General features: G+C 47.6%; 9 protein-coding genes across 9 annotated transcripts; 5 read left to right on the top strand and 4 right to left on the bottom strand.

The window, feature by feature from the left end:
* Positions 1-336: 336 nt before the first annotated feature.
* Positions 337-5695, bottom strand: I302_100842 (uncharacterized protein; the record flags this gene model as incomplete). The annotated part of the gene is made up of 9 exons (XM_065869161.1): positions 337-657; positions 872-1414; positions 1516-1857; positions 1942-2770; positions 2824-2904; positions 2956-4247; positions 4301-4372; positions 4434-4918; positions 5131-5695. The coding sequence occupies 9 exons, from the start codon at positions 5693-5695 to the stop codon at positions 337-339; spliced, it is 4530 nt and encodes a 1509-aa protein (XP_065725233.1).
* Positions 5696-6187: 492 nt separating this feature from the next.
* On the top strand, positions 6188-6916 carry I302_100841 (uncharacterized protein; the record flags this gene model as incomplete). Its single annotated transcript, XM_019190850.1, has 3 exons — positions 6188-6447; positions 6567-6685; positions 6747-6916. 3 exons carry the CDS (start codon positions 6188-6190, stop codon positions 6914-6916), a joined length of 549 nt encoding a protein of 182 aa, XP_019047598.1.
* Positions 6917-7071: 155 nt separating this feature from the next.
* I302_100840 (uncharacterized protein) lies at positions 7072-8705 on the bottom strand (the record flags this gene model as incomplete). The annotated part of the gene is made up of 8 exons (XM_019190849.1): positions 7072-7322; positions 7393-7407; positions 7470-7529; positions 7611-7636; positions 7700-7898; positions 8050-8155; positions 8263-8330; positions 8489-8705. 8 exons carry the CDS (start codon positions 8703-8705, stop codon positions 7072-7074), a joined length of 942 nt encoding a protein of 313 aa, XP_019047597.1.
* Positions 8706-9077: 372 nt separating this feature from the next.
* I302_100839 (uncharacterized protein) lies at positions 9078-10680 on the bottom strand (the record flags this gene model as incomplete). The annotated part of the gene is made up of 9 exons (XM_019190848.1): positions 9078-9210; positions 9288-9436; positions 9545-9640; positions 9706-9813; positions 9887-10012; positions 10072-10175; positions 10270-10398; positions 10459-10524; positions 10614-10680. 9 exons carry the CDS (start codon positions 10678-10680, stop codon positions 9078-9080), a joined length of 978 nt encoding a protein of 325 aa, XP_019047596.1.
* A 536-nt stretch (positions 10681-11216) lies between these two features.
* I302_100838 (uncharacterized protein) lies at positions 11217-14226 on the top strand (the record flags this gene model as incomplete). The annotated part of the gene is made up of 10 exons (XM_019190847.1): positions 11217-11276; positions 11354-11367; positions 11433-11529; positions 11596-11943; positions 12029-12391; positions 12466-13407; positions 13466-13560; positions 13622-13725; positions 13787-13905; positions 13966-14226. The coding sequence occupies 10 exons, from the start codon at positions 11217-11219 to the stop codon at positions 14224-14226; spliced, it is 2403 nt and encodes an 800-aa protein (XP_019047595.1).
* A 558-nt stretch (positions 14227-14784) lies between these two features.
* I302_100837 (uncharacterized protein) lies at positions 14785-15249 on the top strand (the record flags this gene model as incomplete). The annotated part of the gene is made up of 3 exons (XM_065869160.1): positions 14785-14906; positions 14990-15038; positions 15151-15249. 3 exons carry the CDS (start codon positions 14785-14787, stop codon positions 15247-15249), a joined length of 270 nt encoding a protein of 89 aa, XP_065725232.1.
* Positions 15250-16004: 755 nt separating this feature from the next.
* Positions 16005-16523, top strand: I302_100836 (uncharacterized protein; the record flags this gene model as incomplete). Its single annotated transcript, XM_065869159.1, has 1 exon — positions 16005-16523. The coding sequence occupies one exon, from the start codon at positions 16005-16007 to the stop codon at positions 16521-16523; it is 519 nt and encodes a 172-aa protein (XP_065725231.1).
* Positions 16524-18047: 1524 nt separating this feature from the next.
* On the top strand, positions 18048-20248 carry I302_100835 (uncharacterized protein; the record flags this gene model as incomplete). Its single annotated transcript, XM_019190844.1, has 6 exons — positions 18048-18125; positions 18193-18273; positions 18332-18414; positions 18489-18895; positions 18947-19107; positions 19286-20248. 6 exons carry the CDS (start codon positions 18048-18050, stop codon positions 20246-20248), a joined length of 1773 nt encoding a protein of 590 aa, XP_019047592.1.
* A 300-nt stretch (positions 20249-20548) lies between these two features.
* On the bottom strand, positions 20549-21994 carry I302_100834 (uncharacterized protein; the record flags this gene model as incomplete). The annotated part of the gene is made up of 6 exons (XM_019190843.2): positions 20549-20578; positions 20798-21011; positions 21199-21386; positions 21542-21624; positions 21784-21859; positions 21938-21994. 6 exons carry the CDS (start codon positions 21992-21994, stop codon positions 20549-20551), a joined length of 648 nt encoding a protein of 215 aa, XP_019047591.2.
* Positions 21995-22105: the final 111 nt, after the last annotated feature.

The raw sequence follows: 22105 nt of genomic DNA, 5'->3' as shown, positions 1-22105 counted from the left end.
TGCTTGGAACGAGGATATTGTCATACTGGATGGTTCATATATCTTGGATTGTGATGCATAGGATACAACGATATGTACACAGTATTATATGAAGATATAGTGCATGATTTTTGGAAAATAAGGTTCATCAGCGTCGCAATTCAGCATGAGTTATATGTTGCCGAGGATACTTCGACCCAATCTGCTCATTCAACCGTACCGCGGGGTCATGTTGGCCTACTCAACAATGCATGACCTCGTGGGTAGAGGTAGTACGTCTATGAACAAGTGTAAATGTGAGAATAAGTTGGATACAATCGAACTAAACTATGAACGATACAAAACACATAAACATGATCATCTCCTAATCGTACCATTCGGCGTTCCATACCCTTCATCCTCGTCCTCATCTCCCTCATCCCCATCTCTATTTGCATTCCGCATCCCCAATTCTCCCTCTCCCTCTTGCTCCTGCGAATCCTGTCTATGCAAACTCGTCATACTCCTTGCCAAGGATTTTTCCAACTTCTTCTCACCCTGTTTCTTCACCCTCAGCGAGATTGCATTGCGTAACGCCTCAACATACGTCTCATATTTGAATATCTCCGTGTGGATGTAGTGAGATTTCGCTTTCCAGTTTTCTCTTGCCTTGGCGTGGTTCTTGGAGTGGGGGGTATACTATGGGTACAAGGAAGGGTTGATTTAGCATATTTACTTTCTCTTTATGTGGCTATGTGCCAAGCTGAAATTCGAAAGATGGTATGAAATTCAACGAGGGGTCAATCGATCCAGACGATGTAACCGATATTCTCTCAACCTTCGAGAGTCCAGGAATACAAGCAGGAGCATCATACCGCCCAAATCCAATCAAAGAGATACCCCATACACTCACAAGCTTATTCATAGGTTCCTCAATAGCCTTATGCCCCTCCAACTCATCCACCAAACTCCTAACGTAACTCTGCAGCGCCTCCAGTTGCGATTCCTCGTCAAGCGGAGAAGGCATCGTAGCTGGAGGGGGCGGTTTCCAATCATTGATATAAATCTTATCGTTCGGATTTTGTATTCCATGATTATTCTTCCGTCCGTAAGTAGAGACATTAAGTTTGGATAGGTTACTTCGTCCAGATTTGACACTGGCTTTATCATCCTCGTCCTCTGCGGTAGTATTGGACGAATGGATCCTATTCCATCCGTACTCCATATTTGATACACCTCCCTGGAGGGGCTGTCTGGACCGCCTAGCTGCCCAGTAATTACATGCTGAGACCCATTCCAAGACTAGATCTTCAGTTCCAGCTTGGAAGAACGACGTTTCGCCAGACGGAGTAGCGAGTGAGAAACAATATGGTCGGTTGGCGTTGTACCCCGGTTTGGGCAGGGCGACGGACATGGTGTGCATTAGACTTATCTGTCCATTGGCGTTGGCGTTTTCCTAAACACACGTGGTAGCAAATCAGCATCTCACATCATCTCTAATGGCATTTACAATCTAAATTGTGTGAAGGAAGGGCATGAAGTGCCCGAACCACTCACAAGCCAATTACCACCACCAACCGAACCGCCCATAAACCCCCCACCGCCCTTCTCCCCAAATGTAAACATGTACAACTCGCCCTTCGCAATAACCACGAAGAACTGCTTCCAATCGTTCTTCTTCGCTCGCTTGTTCACTGACTCCCAATACAGCTTCCTAGATAACAAGCCCTCTTTAGCCCATGGGGCACCAAGTAACGCAAGCTCATCATCATCCATATCTTCTGTGGTATCTTCAGAGGTACTAGAATCGATACTGCGCACCTCGTCATCTTGTTCGCGAATGACAGTGTGGGAGAGGTTGGACGCGAATCCCAATGTCGGTGCGAATGAGCCGAGGCCCTGGATTGAATACAACGTATCAGCTTGATCTGATCTCGCAAGAACGATGTGAGGTCACTCGACCTCAACGAAGTGCGAACTCACCTCATTGATGGACGTAGCGTAGCTCGGGGTCGGACTCAACCTTCCATCCGAAGCAGACCATTGCGACCCATAAGGATTATTCAACAACCCCTGCATCCCCCTTATACTTCCCCGCTTCAGCGCGTTGACTCTATCCGAGGGACTCCTCATCGTTCTACTTCGATCGAAAGGCCCGTTGCTAGATATGGAGATCATCGATTGTCTATTCGCATTACCACTTGAGATAGGCAATAAAATCCTATCGGCTTTAACACTTGCGAATATCTCTCTCAGGGCATTCTCCGCCTCAGCCTCCCAAGCCTTGTTGTAGTTGAATGAGCTGACGGTTGTTGAGCTTCCTCTAGTCTTGGGTTCAGTCCCATTCGTACCGATCGAGGAGGTACTGTCCGTACGGGGTGGTCCAGCATTGACAATGACAGGTGCAGAGGCACTTCGTTGGGTCGATGGTGGATTCGCAGGGTTTTGAGCTTTCGATCGTACGCTGACGAAAGAAGGAGCCATGGAAGCGTTGGAACCGAATCCTGGTTTCGTACTACTACTATCATCTCTGATCAGATCAGGTGTGGAAGATCGATCTCCAGCTGGCATACTCTCATGTATCGCTCGCATGGCATTGCGTACGAAATCTGTCTTAGACATGTGTTTGTTGAGTTCGGCGATGTGCAGGTCGGTATTGAGCATCAACATTGCCGCTGTGACGGTGTGGACGACACCGGGCGTACCGAATACAGTTGAAGGGTTACATTCGAAATATCGTGTTGAGAAGGCTTCGATAATTCGATCAATTTCTTGAGATTCCGCTTTGAGGTGGAGTTTTTGGCATAAATCCCTGAAACCTACTGTCAGCTAGTGGATGCGAACGAGTGTCTTAGATTAGCTCACCTGAACGAGTCGACCAGTGTTTGCCCCTTCATATCAAAGTATTGCATATAGTATTTCAGAGCGATCGCATTAACAGTACGACTACACCAACAATCAGCATGCAATCAACGCGAAACAGGAGAAACAACTCACGGTCCACCCAAAAACTCTGCGACCTTCTCACCCGGCACACTAACAAAATTATCTTCCAAAAACTCGCAGGCCAACCTTCTACCCTTCTCCTCCTCATCCTCTTCATGGGGTGTTCGAGGAGTTTCAGGCGGAGTATTGACCACTTCCAGCTGATCATCTTTACTCTGGTCGTTATTACTGTACGCACCAGGCGCACTCATCATTCTGGGAGTTTGTTTTCCCCATGGAGAACTGTTGATGAAGTTCGATTTGGCCAGACCCTCGCTTGTCAGATTCAACGGTGCGATGATTGAATTTTCACTTTGTTTGGGACTAGAAACCAATCTGACTGACGAAGGGACCAGTGGTGATCCACCTTCATCGAATGATTTCTTGTTCCTCCTGAGAGATGGGGATCTATTAGGCGAAGGGACTGTAGAGTGTGCAGGCGATTTCTTGCCTGATGATCTACTTGACGATCTGGATATGACCTGTTGATTAGGCATCAAGCTTGAATCTCCATTCATTGATGGGTTGGGAGAGGGGGAGGAGGTGGTTCGTTTAGGTATGATCCTATCCAGTTGAGGTGATCCCGAAGGTAATGAACTGGTCCGTTGATTCGGGATAGGCGATAGATGACTAGTATTATCTTTTATAGAAGCCGATCTGCCCAACTCAGTCGGGAACCTATTCTTAACCGGTTCTCTAGCTGTTTCTGTAGATATCGTCCTGTTCCTCCCTAGCCTTATACTATCCGGAGGTAAACCCAGTTCTTTGGCAGGTTCAGTCTGCCCTATACTAGCTAACATCCCCGCCATGTCGGATTTGAAAGTATGTATAGCCTGTGTAGCGGGTGATGCGGAAGGTTTGACGGGAGGTACGTTCAGTGGTGGACTTTCTTCATATGCTGCACTGGCAGGTTGGCGAGTATGACCGGATACTCTCAAGGACGTGCTCGGCGTACGACGAGGTCCATCTTCAGGTTCGACCACTGCTGGTAGTGGTTTATCCATACTCAGATTACTATTGCCAGATACTCTTCGTTCATTTGTCGGTGTAACGGATGTTCGTCCATCGTACACTGGGCTGGACTGTCGTGGAGCGGGAATGGTAGATGCTGAGACGGATCGAGAGGATGTAGGGGGTTTGTCGTGCGCGTTCAAGCCGTCGGACGAGGAACCAGGGGGACTTGGTGCTTTGCGTCGATTGGCGGCATATGCGGAAGGGACGGGAGGGACGGGAGGGACAGGTGGACGTGGGCTGTGGTCCTCGGGAAAGCGAGATGAGGTCGCGGATGGGGGTGTTGTAGGGGGCTATGGCGTGTTAGCTTTCTAGCATGGAACGAATCAATGACTCGGAAGCTCACTAGGTGATGGTCCTTGGACGACCCAAACATCTTCCCAAATACACCCCTAGCTTTATTCCTCATGCTCTGTGGCTACGTCAGCATGAAAATACCCAAGGGGAAATCGAGGTAAGAAGTGTAACTCGGAACTCACCTTGAATCCCTCATCAGACGACTGGGTCCTACTCCTTCCTGCCCCCCCTATCGTCCCCGACCCCTCAGCAATGACAGCCATCTGATTACCGCCCATCATACTCCCGTATCTCTGCCAATGCTCGTTATCCTCTTTCGGCCCTGTTCCCGACCTTTCTCTGTTCCTCGTCGTCGCAGTCGACGATTCAGCATGAGATGATGAGGAAGATGTAGGATTCTGGTTGATATTTGGGGATTTGATTGAATTTGCTGTACTGGGTCTTCTATTCGTACTTCCACTCCGTATCGGTGTGGTCGTTGTTGTAGGTCCAGCTGAAGTAGGTGGTGGCTGGGAGGTTTCGTTAGTATTGGTTGATTTAGCTTCTTTTGCTTTCCTCACTAGGGTTGCTAAATCGGGTGACGAGGCTGTACCGGGTGAACGGAATATGGATCGTCGTTTGGGTGGCATCGAGCTTTGCTTTGGGATTGGGTTTTCGCCCAGTTCGGCTGTGCGTGGGGGTCAGGAAGGGTGATAACGTCGGGAAGGTGAATCGATATTTAGAGAGGAAAGGGCGGTTTGAAAGATGAGGTTTAAAGTTGAGAGTCATTGTCAGCTTTTCCTTTCTTTCTCCGCATGTACATGTCGACGTGTGGAAGGGGGGTACTCGAGCCGACAAAGGCATACAATGTATGACGAAAGGAGTTGTGAGAGGACTAACCATCTATACCCAACGATTTGCTTGCTCTCCTCCTTGAAGGCGTACTCTCACTATACCCACTACTCTGATACCCACTATCATTCGTCATCTGAGACGATCGTCTATGATGTCTACTCGTATTGCCTATAGTCGACGGTGTAGGCGGTATAACTCCAATATTGTTGGTTCGCTTAGTAGGACTACTAGGACTTTCCATCAATATACCCAATCCCCTAGCCGTTCCCTCCTTTTGGTATTTCAGATTATTCAAATCATCTTCAAAACTTGTCTTCTCAATTGGTAGAGGAGCATTCGGATCCGTCTTGATTGTGTTCAGAGGTCGATCGTCGTCCTCTGCTATGGGACTTCCAGCAGAGAGGAACAACGTGGATTTGGGATCTAGTAGGGCAGCTTCGAAATCAGCTTCTGATCTCTTGAGGGAGCGGTTGGACGAGGTGGATGGTCGGTGAGGTAGGTTCGGTGAAGGTGCTCTGGGGATAGTGCTGCTGGTGCCGTTGATGTGAGTATGATTGGGACTGGGAGAGAGGTTTGGTGAGCGTGAGGTTGAGGAGGAGGTTGGTTTCATTGTGATTGTTGTGGATTGCGGACCGTTGGTGGTTTGGGTCCTTTGGGGTGTATCAGGATTTGATTCGCTTGTTGCAATGCGTCCTCTTCTGTCCTTCTATACCCTTTCTATGTGGCTTACAAGCCCGATATCTGGAGTTATTGTCTTTATCCGTCACAGTTGCTTGACTACCACGACAACAATAGAACTACCATTCCATTCACTCTGAATTCATGTTGCAATCGTAGCAGCTGGCCCGAGCGCGTTTAGTGAGGGAGATAGGCCGGAGATCAGTGCGGCGACATCCGTCTCTGTGTTATTGTTGTTCGGACAATGGCCGCCGATCACTAGCTCGACTAGCTCTACTCGTAGCTCTAGTTTGATTTATGCATTTATTGTCGTGATCCTTACCAAACGTTTACAGCACCAGACTGAGATACTCAGCTGCAACCCCAGCATCTACCTATGTAGCGAGAGACAGTGGTATAGAACCAGACCCATACAGCGAGAGATATGACATCAACCCCACCGACACGTACACCCTCCCCCTCACCATCCCTCAACCCCATCTCACCCCTATCTCCCATCTCACCTTGGCCCCCTATCCCCCCTTCTTCCTCTTCATCCGAGCATCCACAGAAAAATGATCTACCAAATAGTATCGATGTGTACTCAAGTATAGCCATACTAGGTACATACCTCTTATTCGCATTGTACTTGTTCTGGGCGTTTGCTCCGGAGGAAAGTAGTTGGACGGGGTGGTTACCTGATCGGTGGGTTTGGTCTTACCGATCTAACTCTTATCTCTTCCCCTCCCCTGGACAATCAGATTAGCCGGTACTAGATAGTAAGGAGTATAAGGGTGTATAGCTGATGACGGGGTGTAAATTAGACAATGGGCTATAATAATCCCATGCTGGTTGATGATGGTCGTTCTCGTCACGTACTGGAGTTACGCTGCTCTAACGATATATCGAACGCCCGATTGGAGTTCCGTAGACTGTATAACAGGTTAGTTGTAACTCACTCTTGAAAGCGAAGGTGGAATACACTAATAACGAAGAAATATCAGACCCATATGCTGGTACACCATCTAAGCTTTCAGAAAATGGGGGATCAACGAAGAATGGAGAAATGTATTACTGGGAGGCAGTAGGGGAGAAAGCGAGTTCTCAAGCTGTTGATTTACCTATAGATCTGGTGAATAGGGTATTATACCCACTTAGAAAGAGGAGGATTTAGATCATAGATTCCGTCTCAAGACGGACATTCTCAAGACTTGTTCTATATCCTATAATGGTGGACAGATATGTATAACACTTGCATAATCATTATTCCCCATTCTATTCATCTATGTAGTGTACTTTCACACTGAGATCTTCAGAGCATAAAGACGTCTACTCGTCTCTACTCGTACCATCCAACAACCCCCTCCTCTCCTCCTCCGACCCACTCTCCTTCCTCCCCCAACACTTCAACCCTTTCAACCCCTTCCATATCTTCTCTCCTGCCAGGTCTCTGTATCGGTAGAATATGGGTTTACGAGAATCCAACCTGTCAAGTCTGATGCGGCATCTCGAGTCGACCAGGGTGGTGAGTGAGAAGAATAGGGCGAGGAGGGTACATAGAGCTGAGGAGGCGGATATCACTGGGAAGTCACGCAAGTGATTAGCTGAACGCTTTCGCAATCAATCGGAATGAAGAGGAGAGCAGCTCACTAAACATTATGATCACTATTATCAGACAAAACAGATGTCAGCTTCGAGCATTGAAGAGTTTCTAGCAAACAGCTCACTCTGTAATCGGGCGGCTTGTTCTACACTCTTACCACCGACGATGGCGCCAGTCATCATACCTGTGGATCCAGTACAAGGATATATCAGCTCCTACGTCGAGGCCCGTCAGAAGGAAGCCAAAAGAAGGTAGCGTAACATACCAGGAATTGATATCAAACCGATAACACTGGTCAAACCCCAACAATCAGCTTCACGTATCTATTTCCACTATGAGATCGCTAAAACCCACCTCATCTGGTTCACTGTAGGCAGCAACGCCAACTTCAATGCCTCCTTACCAACAGGCTTGCAGGCTTCGAACCTACTTGCCCCAAAGGCAAGGTACGTTTCGACTTTATCTCTGTTCTCTGAGAATTCCTTGTGGACCGTATTGAGCGCTATGCCTATGGCGGAGATGGCGTTGCCTAGGATCATACCTATGATGGGGACTGTACGACGGGTTCAACGGTTCAGCTCGGTTCAGCTCGGTTCAATAAAGATAAGCACAATTAGGATCGGAAACAAAACGGGTAGAATAATAGTCTTTTATGTAGCACAGGAAGAGCAGTTGTTGAGCAATGGGAGGAACACTACACTCACCATATTGATCAGGTCTCCAAAATGGATTCTGGGACATTGCGAACCTCGTCCCGAGGACTGAGATGGGTACTGTCCCACTCAACATCGACGCGAGGATCAGGGGGAACTAAGAGAGTACACTCCATATCAGCTATGTTATCTGTCCGTCTCACAGTTCTAGCAGAGACAATCTTCTAGCTGAGAACGAGCACTAAAATATTAAACGGGACATACCATGTTACTAAACCTCCTCTTGGACTTGTTATAAGTCGCTTCGAACGCTCCCAGGACATTGAGAAGTGCTACCGACACCACTCCTCTGTCATCAGCTACAATCTCCCATTGAAGTCGCAAGAAGCAGAGAGAGGGACAGAGGGAGAGAAGGCAAGAGGAGAGGAAAAGAAGGACAGAGGGACAGGGAGACAGAGAGACGGAGAAAAAGGGGAGAAAGACAACCCACCAGCAATACCAAAAACCCCCCACACATTATTACTAGCAAATACCCTATCCAGTATCAACCCCATCACGCTGAGCTGTAACACACATCGTCCAGCAGCTACCATCAATGATCCGCCTATTCCCAGACCTAAGACCAGGGAGAGGAGGGAATCGAATAGGATGAATAGGAGACCGATGAGGACGTTGGTCCATGTTAGTGTTGGGGAGGAGTCTATCATCTTGTATGTGAGTGTGGTCTGGGTTTACCTGTACTTGGCTATTGAGGTGGTAGCAGTGAGATGAACGTTGTTGATGATAACATATCATTGGGATCCCCCTCGTAAATGACGTTGATCTTCAGTCGGGTGAGTTAGTAATGTTCCGACGAGAGAATCGGACATCGCCGCTTACTGCTGCCATCATCTCAATTGTCTGGTAAAGGGAGATTCACAAGTATATCATGAGCATCGAGGTATCTTACTCTACGTATATAAGCATTTTTGTTGAGAACAAAACAAGAAGGGAATATATAAACACGTAAAAAGGTCATTAAGAGGGAGTCAAGTACGTAATGAAAAGGAGATTATTCAGATAGAAACAAACAGTCTACTCTACGCAGAAGCAGTCGCAGCAGAAGCTTGTTGGTTCTTCGCCGACGATTCCTTAAGTGCCAATAGTTGTTTGGATCGGAACGACTCGTAGTGGATTTGAGCAGTAGTTTCAATCAAGTCTTGAAGGTGGGTTCTGAGGTGATAGCAAAGCAAAATGTATAGTCAGCCATGCTTTCTGCTCGATAAAGACCTGGTTCATGGAAGACCCACCTGGTAAGGAAGTTCCTCAGGTAGATGAATTCACAGTGCTTTTCATCTTCGACATTGATCACTCCCCATCTGTTTTTCCTTCCTCTGACGGGCTTGCCGTCGATGATCACTGATCGTTCTGATCCGACGATGGCGAATGGGAGCATTTCCTATATCATACAAAATATTAGCTGAGGTTAAGCGAATCGGGCGAGGCAGAAGCAAAGTGATGTTTCCATATAGGAAAGAATGATGAATGCATGAGAGCATATACCTACCCTGATTCTCTCGTTCAGAGTCAATTCCTCCTCATCCAACTCGTCGGCATCGAAGGGGTAAAGTCTGATTTGGTTGAACTGGAGTTCTGCCATTACCTATCCACGAGCTCAGGATATCAGCAGCTACCACGAGCGAAGAGAGAAGGAAGCTCGAGACTCACTCGTTGTTTGAAAATAGCTCTCTCTTCCAAAGTCAATGAATCTGATTTAGCGATCACAGGAACGACGTTGACTACTTCTGCCAGTTTCTTGAGCACGACTATGTCGATCTATCAATGCATCGCATATATCATTTTCTACACCGAGTTGGTGATTTTGAGAAACAGAGACACTGTCACTCACCGGCTTGAGTGTATGCCCAGTAGGGTTAATAAAGAACAAACAACAGTGTATTCTAGTATCAGGGATGAACCTGTCTCTCATGGCTGTGAGCTCTTTTCGCAGATAAGCGGAATGTTGGTCTTTGATCTACTCGTTCACGTGAATCAGTAAGGTCAAGTCAAAGGAATGAGTGAAAGGTCACTTACATATTTCACGATGGGATCCCAACATCCCTCGTTGTTCACGCTATCACCGTACCCCGGTGTATCGATGATGTTCAATTTCAACCTTACACCGTTCTCGACGATTACTACACCGATAAAGAAGAATGATCAGCTGAACTTTCCATAATGACCGACATTGACAGGACAGCTGGGAATACTATATCTGTCTTAGCAACTCACCATGAGACAAAGCATGAATCTCAGTAGTCTGCTTAGGTTGCGTATCGATGTCCACTCTTCCTTTTGAATCTATCAGATGAGACGCGAAGAGGGTATTGATCAACGTCGATTTTCCCAATCCGGTTTGACCTATACAGAAAAAAGGTGGTCTAAGCGTTTTTCTTTGTTGTTTGATGTAGGTTGACTTACCAACTACCATGACATTGAATTGGAATCCTCTTTTGAGCAACTTGTGCTCGATCTGACGTGTGATAGCTGTTCATTGGAGTTGATCAGCGCATGATTCTCCTGACATCTCACGATCAAGCTGAAGATGTATATGTGATGGTAGGGGCCACACTTACAGTCAAAACCGACGTACGAAGCTGCACTTATCTCCTCGGGTTGGGAAGATACCATTGAAGCTGCCATTTTGACGATGTCTCGATAGGTTAGAAGATGGACGATGGGCTGAGAGTTGAGAGGAGGCAGGTAGGTATTCTGGTCGAAGGGTATGGGGAGATAAGAGATTTGATAGATGATGAGTGGATGAGTGGATGTTGAATGAGGATTGGGCTATTGAGCTATACCAAAGGTAGCACAGACCATCATCATGTACATTCAGATTAATCTCAATTCAACCGTTGACACGCTATAGCTCTCCCACGCGACACAGACAACGGGGCACCAGGCTAGTATCAAGCGGAATCAATGTTGAAAATGGGATAAATTGCAATAAATAGCCACGGAATAAAAACCAATGCCCGTTCGTCCTCCACGTGACTTGGGTGGCGATACCCGCGTCATATGGGTCAAGGGTGGGTGTTTGGACACAAACAAAACAAAACAACTCAACTGGAATACTTTCCACAAGAATTCACTTTACACTCCACATCATCCATCTTATCGCTACTACTAATCGTTCTATTTCATTCCTAGCAACTCACATCGCATAGCAGTAGAGCACAATGGCAGCTCCTCCACCAGAGATCTACCTGGCAGAAGGGTTCGATCCAAGTTCCCTCAAGGTGAGTGTCACATCTTAGGACTGTGGAGGGCTTGGCGAAGATTCGAAATATGCTGATCGACAACCGATGTTTCATAGGTCCCACAACTCCGGTGAGACATCCCATCCCTACATCCAACCTCACTGTGTTCTTGCTAATGTTAGTCTCGGCTCATAGATCAATTTTACTCGCGTACGGCCATGGATACCCTTCAACAGCCAAGAAAGCCGATCTCATCCAAGCATTCGAGCAAAACGTATTAAGTCAGGCGACTGTAAGTTATTCGCAACACGCCTACCTTCCCTACACTGTACACCGCTGAGATTAGACACGTATGTAGGCACTAAGAGCAGCCGCTGCGAAGAAAATCAAACCCTCAAACAAAGGGATAATAACAGTATCAGAGAATGGGGATGAGGCACCCGCGGTCCCAGCAAAACGACCCAGAGCCAGACCGAGGAGGACAAATACTGTCGAACCTGAGGTTGAGGAGGCTGTAGAAGCGCCAGCAGAAGTTGAACCTCCCACTAAGAAGCCTAGAGCGTCGGTCAGAAGTAGGAAATCAGTCTCAATAGAACCTGAAGCTAAGAAAACGGCGCCAAAACGAGCTAGAAAATCTGCTGTTCCGGTACAGGTGGAGGAGGTTGATGATGGAGTAGAAGCAGAGGTCGAGGATGAAGACACACCTGTATGTCTCTCACTGCATTTCTTTCCCCTTTACTCTATCTTCTCACTTGAAGGGCGAAAGGGCTGATGTAGACTATCGCGAATAGGCACCAAAATCAACAAGAGGACGAAACTCCTTGCCTCCTCCATCTTCGACCCCATCATTGCTCACTCCAGCTAGTAATCGACGAAGATCAGCTGTGGGCTCATCCTCATCCGTCACGACCGAACTGCGTACACCCAGCGTTGGACCCGAAGTTAAACCACCCAGAAGTGCTCGAAAGAGTGAACCCGTCAAGATCATGGATAACGTCGCTGAAGAAAGTGAAAAGGAGGAATCGCCAAAGAAAGCTGTTAAACCCAAGACACCAAGGAAGTCCGCTGGCGAAGAGTCGGGTTTCTCGGATTTCAACCCTTTCCAAAGTGGGAGTGAAGCTGCTGCTGAGAGAGAAAGAAGGAGGAGAAGAAAGGTAAGTTCAGCTCTTTCAGCCATGTGAAGATAGCCAGAGAAAGCCGGCTGATGCGATCAATGTGTGATGCTCAGTCGTCATTGGGCCTTGAAAGTACGAAGAAACCTGCGCAACCTCGATTTTCGGAACCCGCTCCTCAGGTGACTACTCCGACTACCCCAGGTCTTCGACGTGTAGGACCAAGTAGGGAGAACCTTCGAACCCCGCCATCCGAAGTGAAGGCAGCGATGAAGCGAGATCTAGACGCTGCTGTGCAGTACAACCAGGCTGTTGAAAATAAGCTTAACCAGATTACTACCAGAGAAACCGAAGAGCCTACTAGGGTGACTGTTGAATCACATATCGTACCAGTAGTGACAAATTCTTTGGTTAGAAGGGTAGAGAACCAAATCGCTACTATCCCAGCTGCACGAACGACCATCCCACTTTCGGTCTTATTCTTGCTCTTGTTATCGCTCTTAGCAAATTTCAAGTCGAATTCCTCTTCAATCGGATACTGCGACTCCGGATCCAATACCAACGATATAATCTTAAATCGACAATCTGCACTCGACGATGCTCAAGCCTGTGTAGCGAGAAAAGCAGATCTAGAAGCAGAGAATTCAGAAGCCGCCAAGCAGATCCATTGCGACGTCAAGAGCCTACCCATGATCCCGTTCTTACCGAGACCTACAAGCTGTACACCTTGTCCACCCCATGCGGAATGCGAGGACGGCGCGATCGAGCAATGTATCCCTGAATACATTTTAGTTCCTCATACGTTCTCGGTCTTATCTCCGATATTCGATGGATTGCCAGGATTTGGGCCCGAAGCGTTCCCGCCGACTTGTAAGCCTGATACGGCGAGGAAGAGGATGATCGGTGGATTGGCCAGGGAGTTGGAGAAGGAATTGAGCAAAGGTAGAGGACTCATTGTGTGCAATGGATTGGGTAAAGATGATGGGAGGAAAGGAGAGGGTGAGAGATTTGGGATGGAGGAGAATGCTTTGCGAGAGAGATTTGCGGCTCGAAGAGATGTAAGTTTGCGATCTTCGTGGTTGACTAAGCTAATGTAAATTGATTTGTTCTTTATAGCCCAAGTTTACTAAAGAACAGTTTGATGAGATCTTCGAATCGGCTTTGAAGGATCTGGTGGAGCATGAAGACGTGATTGAGTCGATTGATGTGCAGTCAGTTGTTTCTCGGTTTTCGTACTTGATCATCGATGGGAAAGCTGATGAGCTTGTTTAGTGGTAAATCATGGTATGCATCTTCCCGAACGGACCTTACTCTAGGTTGTCGAGCGAAGCTGGAAGCTAAGGATTTGGTGGATAGATGGAAATCGCAATTGGGTTGTAAGTTACTGGATTAGCTGGAAGATCCGCCGTCCAGTGCTAACGTACGTTTTGCATGTAGCTACTATTGCGGTCATCGCTGCTATCATGTATCTCCAATCGGAGGTCAAAAGAAGGAAAGCAGAGAAGTACAGAGCCGAGGAATTGGCCCAAGTAGCTCTGAAGAGATTACAGGATCAGGTGAGCTGTCACTGTCCTTCCCTTCCACCAGACATGACTTCAGCTGATAAGTGAATGAAGGAACAATCGCACTACGTTGATCCTTCCCTGACCCCACACCCTTTCATCCCTCCCGATCAACTACGAGACCTCGTTATGCCCCCCAAGGGATCCACAGCATCTCGATCAAGACTCTGGGCAAGAGTCCAGGAGCTGGTAGAGGCCAATGCAAATGTTGCTGTAAGGGAAAAAGAGGTCAAAGGGGAGATGTGGAAGACATGGGAATGGGCTGGTGCAGCTATTGAGGGTGGGGAGGGGAGACATGTAACGTGGGAGAGCTAGTGAGGGTGTTGTGTTATACCGTTTATATATATACCTCAGTATCAGTGTTAGTGTTGGTGTTAGTGTTATTCAATGTAGTCTTGGGATATTAGTGATCATGATTATGATTATGCAGTGTCGTATCTATGCTATACGTCGAAACCAGCTACGGAGTACAAGGACGAAAGAATATAGAGTAGGATGAAAATCGAGATGAGGATGGGGTGGACTACCTCCACTTTTGATTATCGGTGCAAGTTGACGCAACCGATAGCAGCATTAGCAAAACCCTATCAACGTCCATTCCTCATTCCTCATTCCTCATTCCTCATTCTTTCTTATTCTACTTTATCACTCCGTATATCACACGAGCAGAAGTTAAGATCTTACAAGACGTCTTCGACCACCGTCCTGATTGTTCTGCTCGTCCTAGGAGCGCTATACTTATACTCCAAACGCAGTAAAGAGAAGAAAGAAGGGATCGATAAGATGGTTGGTTCCCGTTCGACTGTTTCGTAATGACAATGGCAACATGGGCTGATACACACTTTGACCTTTACTCTATCTCTCATCCTCTATATGTGTCATCGATCGACCACTCTGACATTCAAATTTGCGAATCTAATCTCACAGCCATTACCTGGTATGAAATCCCGAGAGGCGGGGGTGATAAGTGAATTCAGGTCTATCACAGCTACTTCGTGAGTCCGGTCTTCCTTCGAACATATATATCTTCTATCGACACGCCGGGACTGACTAAACTGGAATTTCTGTTGTAAAATAGCGAGAAAGACGCTAGTAGATTCGTGAAGAAGTACAAAACCCTCGAAGCTGTATGTGAAGTCTTCCTTCTCTCCATCTATACCAGTTGAATGACCGGTCCTGGTTCGATCGAATGGTTGCGATGAGGGAGAAATCACGACTGATCTCTCTACTGAAACTCAGGCCCTCGACGCATTCTACAATGATCTCTTTGTTGGTGAAGGAATGGACGACAAGGCGGAGAGGAAAGAGAGCGGAATGGATGAAAGGATGGAAAGATGATGGAGGATCAGAGGAAAGGAAAGAGGCTGAGTGGAGGAGGAAAGGAAAGGATTGGAGGAATGGGAGGAGGAGCCGGAGCCGGAGAGGAGGACAATGGACGGATGAAGGATGGCCGGAAGACGGAAAGGAGGAAATGGACGAGGAAGGAAATGGATGGATCTGAGGAAAGGACGAGGAAAGAAGGAGGATGGAATGGATGGATTTGAATGACCGGAGGAATGGACGGATGGAGCCGGAATGAGGAAATGGACTGGAGGAGCGGAAGATCTGAAAGGAAATGGACGGAGGAATGGAAAGAAGGAAAGAAAGAAAGGGAGGAGGACGATGGATGGACATTTGGATGGATCAGGATCTGGAATGGACGGATGGATGAAATGGATGGAAGGAAGGAGGATGGAGGAGGAAATGGACCGGATCGGATGGATGGAAACGGAGGATGGAGGAGGACGGAGAGGATGGATTAACGACGGAGGAATGGAATGGAAATGGACGGAGGAATAATGGAAGGAATGGAAATGGAAAGGAGGACGGATGGACACCCGGACGAATGGACGGACGGAAGGGAATGGATGGACGGACGGATGGAAATGGAAGGAATGGAGGAAAGCCGGACGGAATGGACGGGACTGGAATGGAGTGGAACGGAATGGATGGAATGGAGGAAAGGAGGAAAAATGGAATAATGGATTTGGATCGAGCGGATGGAAATGAATGGATGGATCTGACTGGATGGATGGACCGGATGAACGGATGGAATGGATGGAGGACGACGGATGGACGGGAAATGGACCGAAATGAGTGGAATGGAATGGACGACGGAATGGAATGGAATGGACGGACGGACGGAAATGGAATGGAGCCCGAGTGGACGGAGGGAAGGAAATGAGACCGAATGGAAGGATCGGAAATGGACCGGATGGATGGAATGGATGGATGGATGGAAATGGAGGAAATGGAGCGGAAGGAGGAAATGGATGGCCGGATGGAAATGGAATGAATGGATGGAATGGACGGATCTGAAGCCCAAAACTGATCCTCTTATGGGAGTTCCCTGTGGTTGGCTGGAAGCAGACGAAGAGACAGAAGACAACATGGCGTTCTCCGATCTGATCGATTCTGCCTTTCCAAAACCTACTTTCTTCTTCGGCGTGAACGAAAGTGATATCTCGGGTGGAGCGGTCGATATGGATATAGACGGACTATCGGGTGGTCTTTGGATTTGTGTGAGGGTTGTGGTAGATGTATCGCGGTTGATCACTGTTGAACTGGAGTAATTCTCGTTACTGTACGGGAAAGGATATCCAGATATGGAGACTGATGATGAAGCTATGGGAGTAGAGGGGGATAGGGAGATGGTGGATGGTGAGGATAATGGTGGTAGTGTTGTTGTGCTGACGTGACTTGGGGATTGGCGGAGGGGTATGAAGTGTGTTGGTGGGGGTTTGGAAGATTTGCTACGTTTCGGTTGAATTCAGGTGTAAGGTGTCAGTATCGTTGATCGTGATGAGCGAGATATACCCGCAGGAGAGAATACAGCAAAAAGGTGATGTATCATTGCACGTCATCCAGTACCCAGTGAGATACACAAACCCGATCAAATTGAGAATCACCAGAACAAAAAGGTTTTTCGACAATTATCAAAGATAGGGTACAGTCCATGTGTACTTCTGTGAGACCACGACAACACTTTTGCCCCACTCACTGTAGAGATAGGCTAGACTAAGACTCACAGGTTTAATTCCAACCCTAATCCATTCACCGGTTCTCCCCTTGGTAGACCAGATATATCAAGTCCCAATTCCAAGCCGCCAGCAGGCAAGGAAGGTAATGCTTTATCGCTGCTTTTCGAACGGCGCGTTCCAGGTCTTCACATCTCGTGTGGCTGATGTGATGGAATAAAAGCTGTGAAAGGGTGAGTACGATCGGGTGATGGTGATATTTGATGGTTGAGGACACAAGATCTTGAACAGTGGTGATCGAGTGGTGGAAGTGGTATGATGGTATGATAATTACCTGATAAGGGTCAGTGGTTCGTTGATTGACCGAGAAAGTAGAGGAGTCCCTTTGACAATGGATAATGAGTGGATAAGTGAATGAATCAGAGCAGTGATGACTTGATTGATGATTGATCAATTGATCACCCTTGTTTGATTGTGTGTATACTGTACTCGTATACTCCTTTAGTATCCTCTTTTACCCTGCGCACAGACGCACAGCCATCAACACACCACTACACAACATCACACAATCATCACTTTGGTCGTTTAGCTCAGCCATACCACCGAACCTCAAGCTGAGGACAATGTTGGACCATTTGTCGCTAGACATGGTCATTGATATCCTTGCCTGTTCTCGACGCTTTGATTGTAAACAGTGTGAATCTCTTTCGTCAAGCTGCGGAGTCTGGTCAACTGCACCAAAATAGAACAAACAAAAAACAAGACCAAAGAAAGCAATCGCGGTGAGAACGGAAGGTCCGAGCGTACGTTCCATCTAATCTAGCTTCGTAATGCCACATGAGCTAAACACCGTGGTGCAAGCGGAATCAAATATCGGGAATACGAAGATGAACGTGGCACTTGTTCTGCCACGCTAGCATGATGCTCCTGCTCGTTTTGATTTTTTCAATTTCAAACGCTTGGGAGGTTGAACGAGCATTAATCGTGAAAGAGATTTGATAGCTGCTATCTGTTAGCTTGATCTCATCCATATATATCAAAAATTGCTGTAGCATATCACTAAAATCAGCAAGATCAAAATGTAAGCTACCCATACGATAACCTTTGTAGGCTTAGCTAATGACACTTCCATTTGACAGGACTATCCTAGGTATCAACTTCGGTCAATCTTACGCTTCCATCGCTGTCATTGACAAGGTGAGTTGGTGTAGTAGCTCAATTAGACTAAGCTCGTATACTGATCATTAGGAATTTCGCTGAATAGGAAGGACACCCAACATGTATTGCCAACGAGGAAGGTGAAAGGCAAATTGCCTGTGCCATCTCCTATGTCGGTGAACAAGTTGTGAGTACTCCCTTTAAAACAGCTTTATCAACTCGAAGTACTGATGATGATATAATAGTACATCGGTAACGGTGCTAAACCCCACTTGGTCAAGAATGGTAAAAACACAATCATGGGATTCCGAAACCTGTTAGGTCACACGTGAGTGTCTTCTCTCTTACAGTCATGTTGCCATTGTCATATAACAAGCTCACGCATATTGTTTGATGACACAGCTACGACGAAGTAGACCACACCACGATCCTTACCGCCCCTCTCCTTGCCGACTCCACCACCCCAGCTTACACAGTTGACATCCTGATTCCTCCACCCGCTACCAAAACTCCCAACCCCCGATCAGCCGCCGCTTCAGGAACCGCTACCCCCAATCCAGCCGCTTCTCAACCCATCCCATCAACTAAGACCATAACCGTACCAGAAGTTACCTCCCTCTTCCTCTCCACCCTTTTGACCTCCGCCACCGACTTCCTCGGTACGAAACCCACCGCATGTGTCATCTCCGCTCCTACATGGTTCACTCCCGCCCAGCACGATGCTCTCAGGAAGGCCGCCGAAGATGCTGGTATTGCCGTATTACAAGTTCTCGACGAGGCTGCTGCTGCCCTCGTAGGATACCGAGTCGGTCTATCAGAAGAGAGGAAATCTAGAGGGTTGTTGGGTAAACCCGAGGAAGGTGATGCAGGAGAGAACGAGAAGAGGGATAAGAAAGTGGTCGTGTTGGATATGGGGGAGACCAGCTTGGCTATCAGTGTGATTCAGGTTTCCGAGGGGCAGTACACCGTGTTGAATAAGGGAAGGGATGACAAGTTGGGTGGAAGGGAGTTTGATAACTTGGTGAGTGAATATTTCTACTTTCCTTAACATAGACGAACGTCTCCTCTACCCTATCTCTGCATGGTCGATGCCATCTATACGCTGTGACTACACCACACACCGTAAAATCTGGTCATCTCGAACCTTCTATCTCAGATTTGTTCAAGAACTACGCTCACACTCATGTCCTCCTGCTCAGCTCCTCAAACACTTCTCCAAAGAATTCACCAAAAAGACCAAAGTCGCCCTCGACCTCCCCTGCGGACCCGACGCCTCAGCCGCCGACAAACGAGCCGATGCCAAGCTGGTCCTAGCCGTGGAACACACCAAACGATCCCTCTCAGCTTCCAGCGGTGCCGCGACATGTGCCGTCGAGTCATTGAAGGACGGATACGACCTCTCCTCGTCGATCAACCGATTAAGGTTCGACGGGTTGGCCTCGGGCGTATACCGACAAGTGGGCAACAAGTTGACCGAAGTAGTCAAAGAGGCTGGGTTAGATTTGGCTGAGATTGATGAGATCCTCTTGGCTGGTGCTTCCACCTTGTTCACGGGATTACAACAACACTTATCTCTCCTTGTTTCTCCCACTACACCCGTCACTTCCACTATTGACCCCTCCGAGGTGATTGCTATTGGATGTGCCCTCCAGGCACTCCACTTGGAGACTTTGGAAGACGGATTGAAAGTCGATGATGTCCTCAACTCCATCAAGGACAAGGTGGACGTCACCTCCCAACCTATCGGATTAGTCCTACCAGGCTCAGAATCAGAGGAAGTCGCAGCTGTGATAGTAGATGCAGGTGCGCCATTACCCGTTCGAAGGAGAGTTGCCTTACCTGTTAAAGGAGTTAGTGGAAAGGTAGCTTTGGAGCTTTGGGAAGGTAAACATGAAGTGAAGATTACCAAGGTTGAGAGACCACCCATCGAAAAGACCGATGATGATGATGAGGATGAGGAGGACGAGGAAGAGGAAGAGGAAGAAGACGAGGAGATCAAGACTCCCATGACTAAGAAGGTCAAGGTTCTTGGAGGAGTGCAAGTTGAAGTTAAGGGTGAGGGCGAGCTGGTGTTGGAGGTGATCGTACAAAGGAATGGAGGGTTGACCGTCAAGGCTTGGCAAGAGGGTCATGAGGATGCTGCGGATGGGTTCGAGGTATAAATTCAGATAGATGGGTAGATTCAGAAGGCTGGTAGTCCTTGATGGGGAGATACCACGCCATCTTCCCGATTTTGGTTGTGCATATTTACCATAGATATACATGAATCTTGCATGGATACTCTTGCATTTGCACATCTGCCATCGCCACTGCTCGCCGTCCATGACGATGCAAATGAAATCCTTCATCGATATTGACAGAACCATGAAAATGCATCGTTCCGTTCGTTCAACATCGTCACGCTACACATAACATCCTTCGACATTGATACTGATCCTGATCTGACAGTCTCAAATGGATTTCTACCTGAGCTTCTTATCTTCGAAGTAGACCTGTAATGACAAACGATTCAGCATAATGATCGTATAATGAACCAACAAGAGCAGGAGTGAATGCAGGTTTCACGACCATCCACAACCCAACGCTCCGTCCCCTCACCCATAGTGGACCATCAACTTTACTGTCCCATCAAGCTCAACTTCCTCCCATAATCACAACTCTGCCCCAACCTCCACCCGCTATTCCAGCACAGCACAACACACTCGACTCACCTTCAAATACCTCATCTGCCATATCCCCGCACCAACCAACACCCCAATCTGCAGCAGACTCCACCACACAGCTCTACTATTGGTCAATTCACTAGCATCCCTGAAGGTAGCCTCGACCTCTCGCATGTATCGCTGTTCTCGCTGGATGTCCACTACTTTGTTGTTCAGCTCGCGGATCTTGGAGGAGAGGGTGGTGACGTGGGAAGAGTCGGCTCTGGTGTGTAGGTGGGGTATCAGCTTTGATCCAGTGCGCAGTGTGAGGTGTGCAGTGTGCAGCATGTATTTTGTATGCTCTAATGAAGAATCGCGGAGAGTGTAGGATATCGATCTCTGGATTTCAAGCGCCGTGATTGACAACCTTCTGTACAGTATGTTTCGACCGAGAAGGGCGTTCCACTCACTCGGCATCAGGTCTGGAACTCCCCACGTTAATATCCAAATACAGCTTTATATGTTGGTTAGTCAACCACCCGCCGGTGATATTGGAGTGTAAGCAGATATTGTGATCTCCTGGCTCGTGAGAGGTGAATGTGAATCGTCCGTCGGGGGGGCCACGGGTGTTGACTACTGTGTGACCTGAGGAGAGTTCCTAGTGCGAGAGGGTGTTAGCTTTGGTTATGTATTGGGCATGAGAGGGATGTAACGATGGGGTATGGGTCATGGTGGAACATGACAGTCATATGATCTTGATGCTGGTACGTCCATAGCATACGGACAGATGAGAGCAGAAGACTTCCGACCCACCTCTACAGCTACGTGTATCCCAACATCCTGATCCATCTTCCACAGATTCGCAGGTTCGTCCCATATATACGCTTTATAGTGGCCTAGTATCGTAGGATTCACGAGTCAGTATATGCCGTATCATCAAACACCATGACGAGTGGTATCCTCTATGTTGTCCAGCCGAATCTCAAGCATGATATCCAGGTACCAGATACTCTTGAGGATAGACGAGATGCGATATACCACCATACTCCACTCACCTTCTACAATCGTATCGCTCGGTAATTCCTCCATGAAGCATCTCTTCTCATTCGATTCAAAGTAAAAGTGGAGAGCCTGCAGTGACAAAATAATCAGCAAGGCCAGGTCGGATGAAGACGAAAGGAGGTATCGCAGAGGTATAACGAAACATACATTGACGGCTGATATTAGCGGTAGAGCCAATATCGTCGATGAGAGTGATATTCGCATGATGGTCTTTGGCTTCTTTCCTCTAGCTCCTATGCCAGTCAGTGTTGATCGTATGAGTGTATATGACAAGTAGAGTTGAACGATGGTCGGAAAGATGGAGAGGAGATGTGG

Source organism: Kwoniella bestiolae, chromosome 1 (assembly GCF_000512585.2).
Source record: "Kwoniella bestiolae CBS 10118 chromosome 1, complete sequence".
Lineage (NCBI taxonomy): Eukaryota > Fungi > Basidiomycota > Tremellomycetes > Tremellales > Cryptococcaceae > Kwoniella > Kwoniella bestiolae.
The sequence above is the reverse complement of the archived record's forward strand: the minus strand, read 5'-3'. Positions and strand labels throughout refer to the sequence as shown.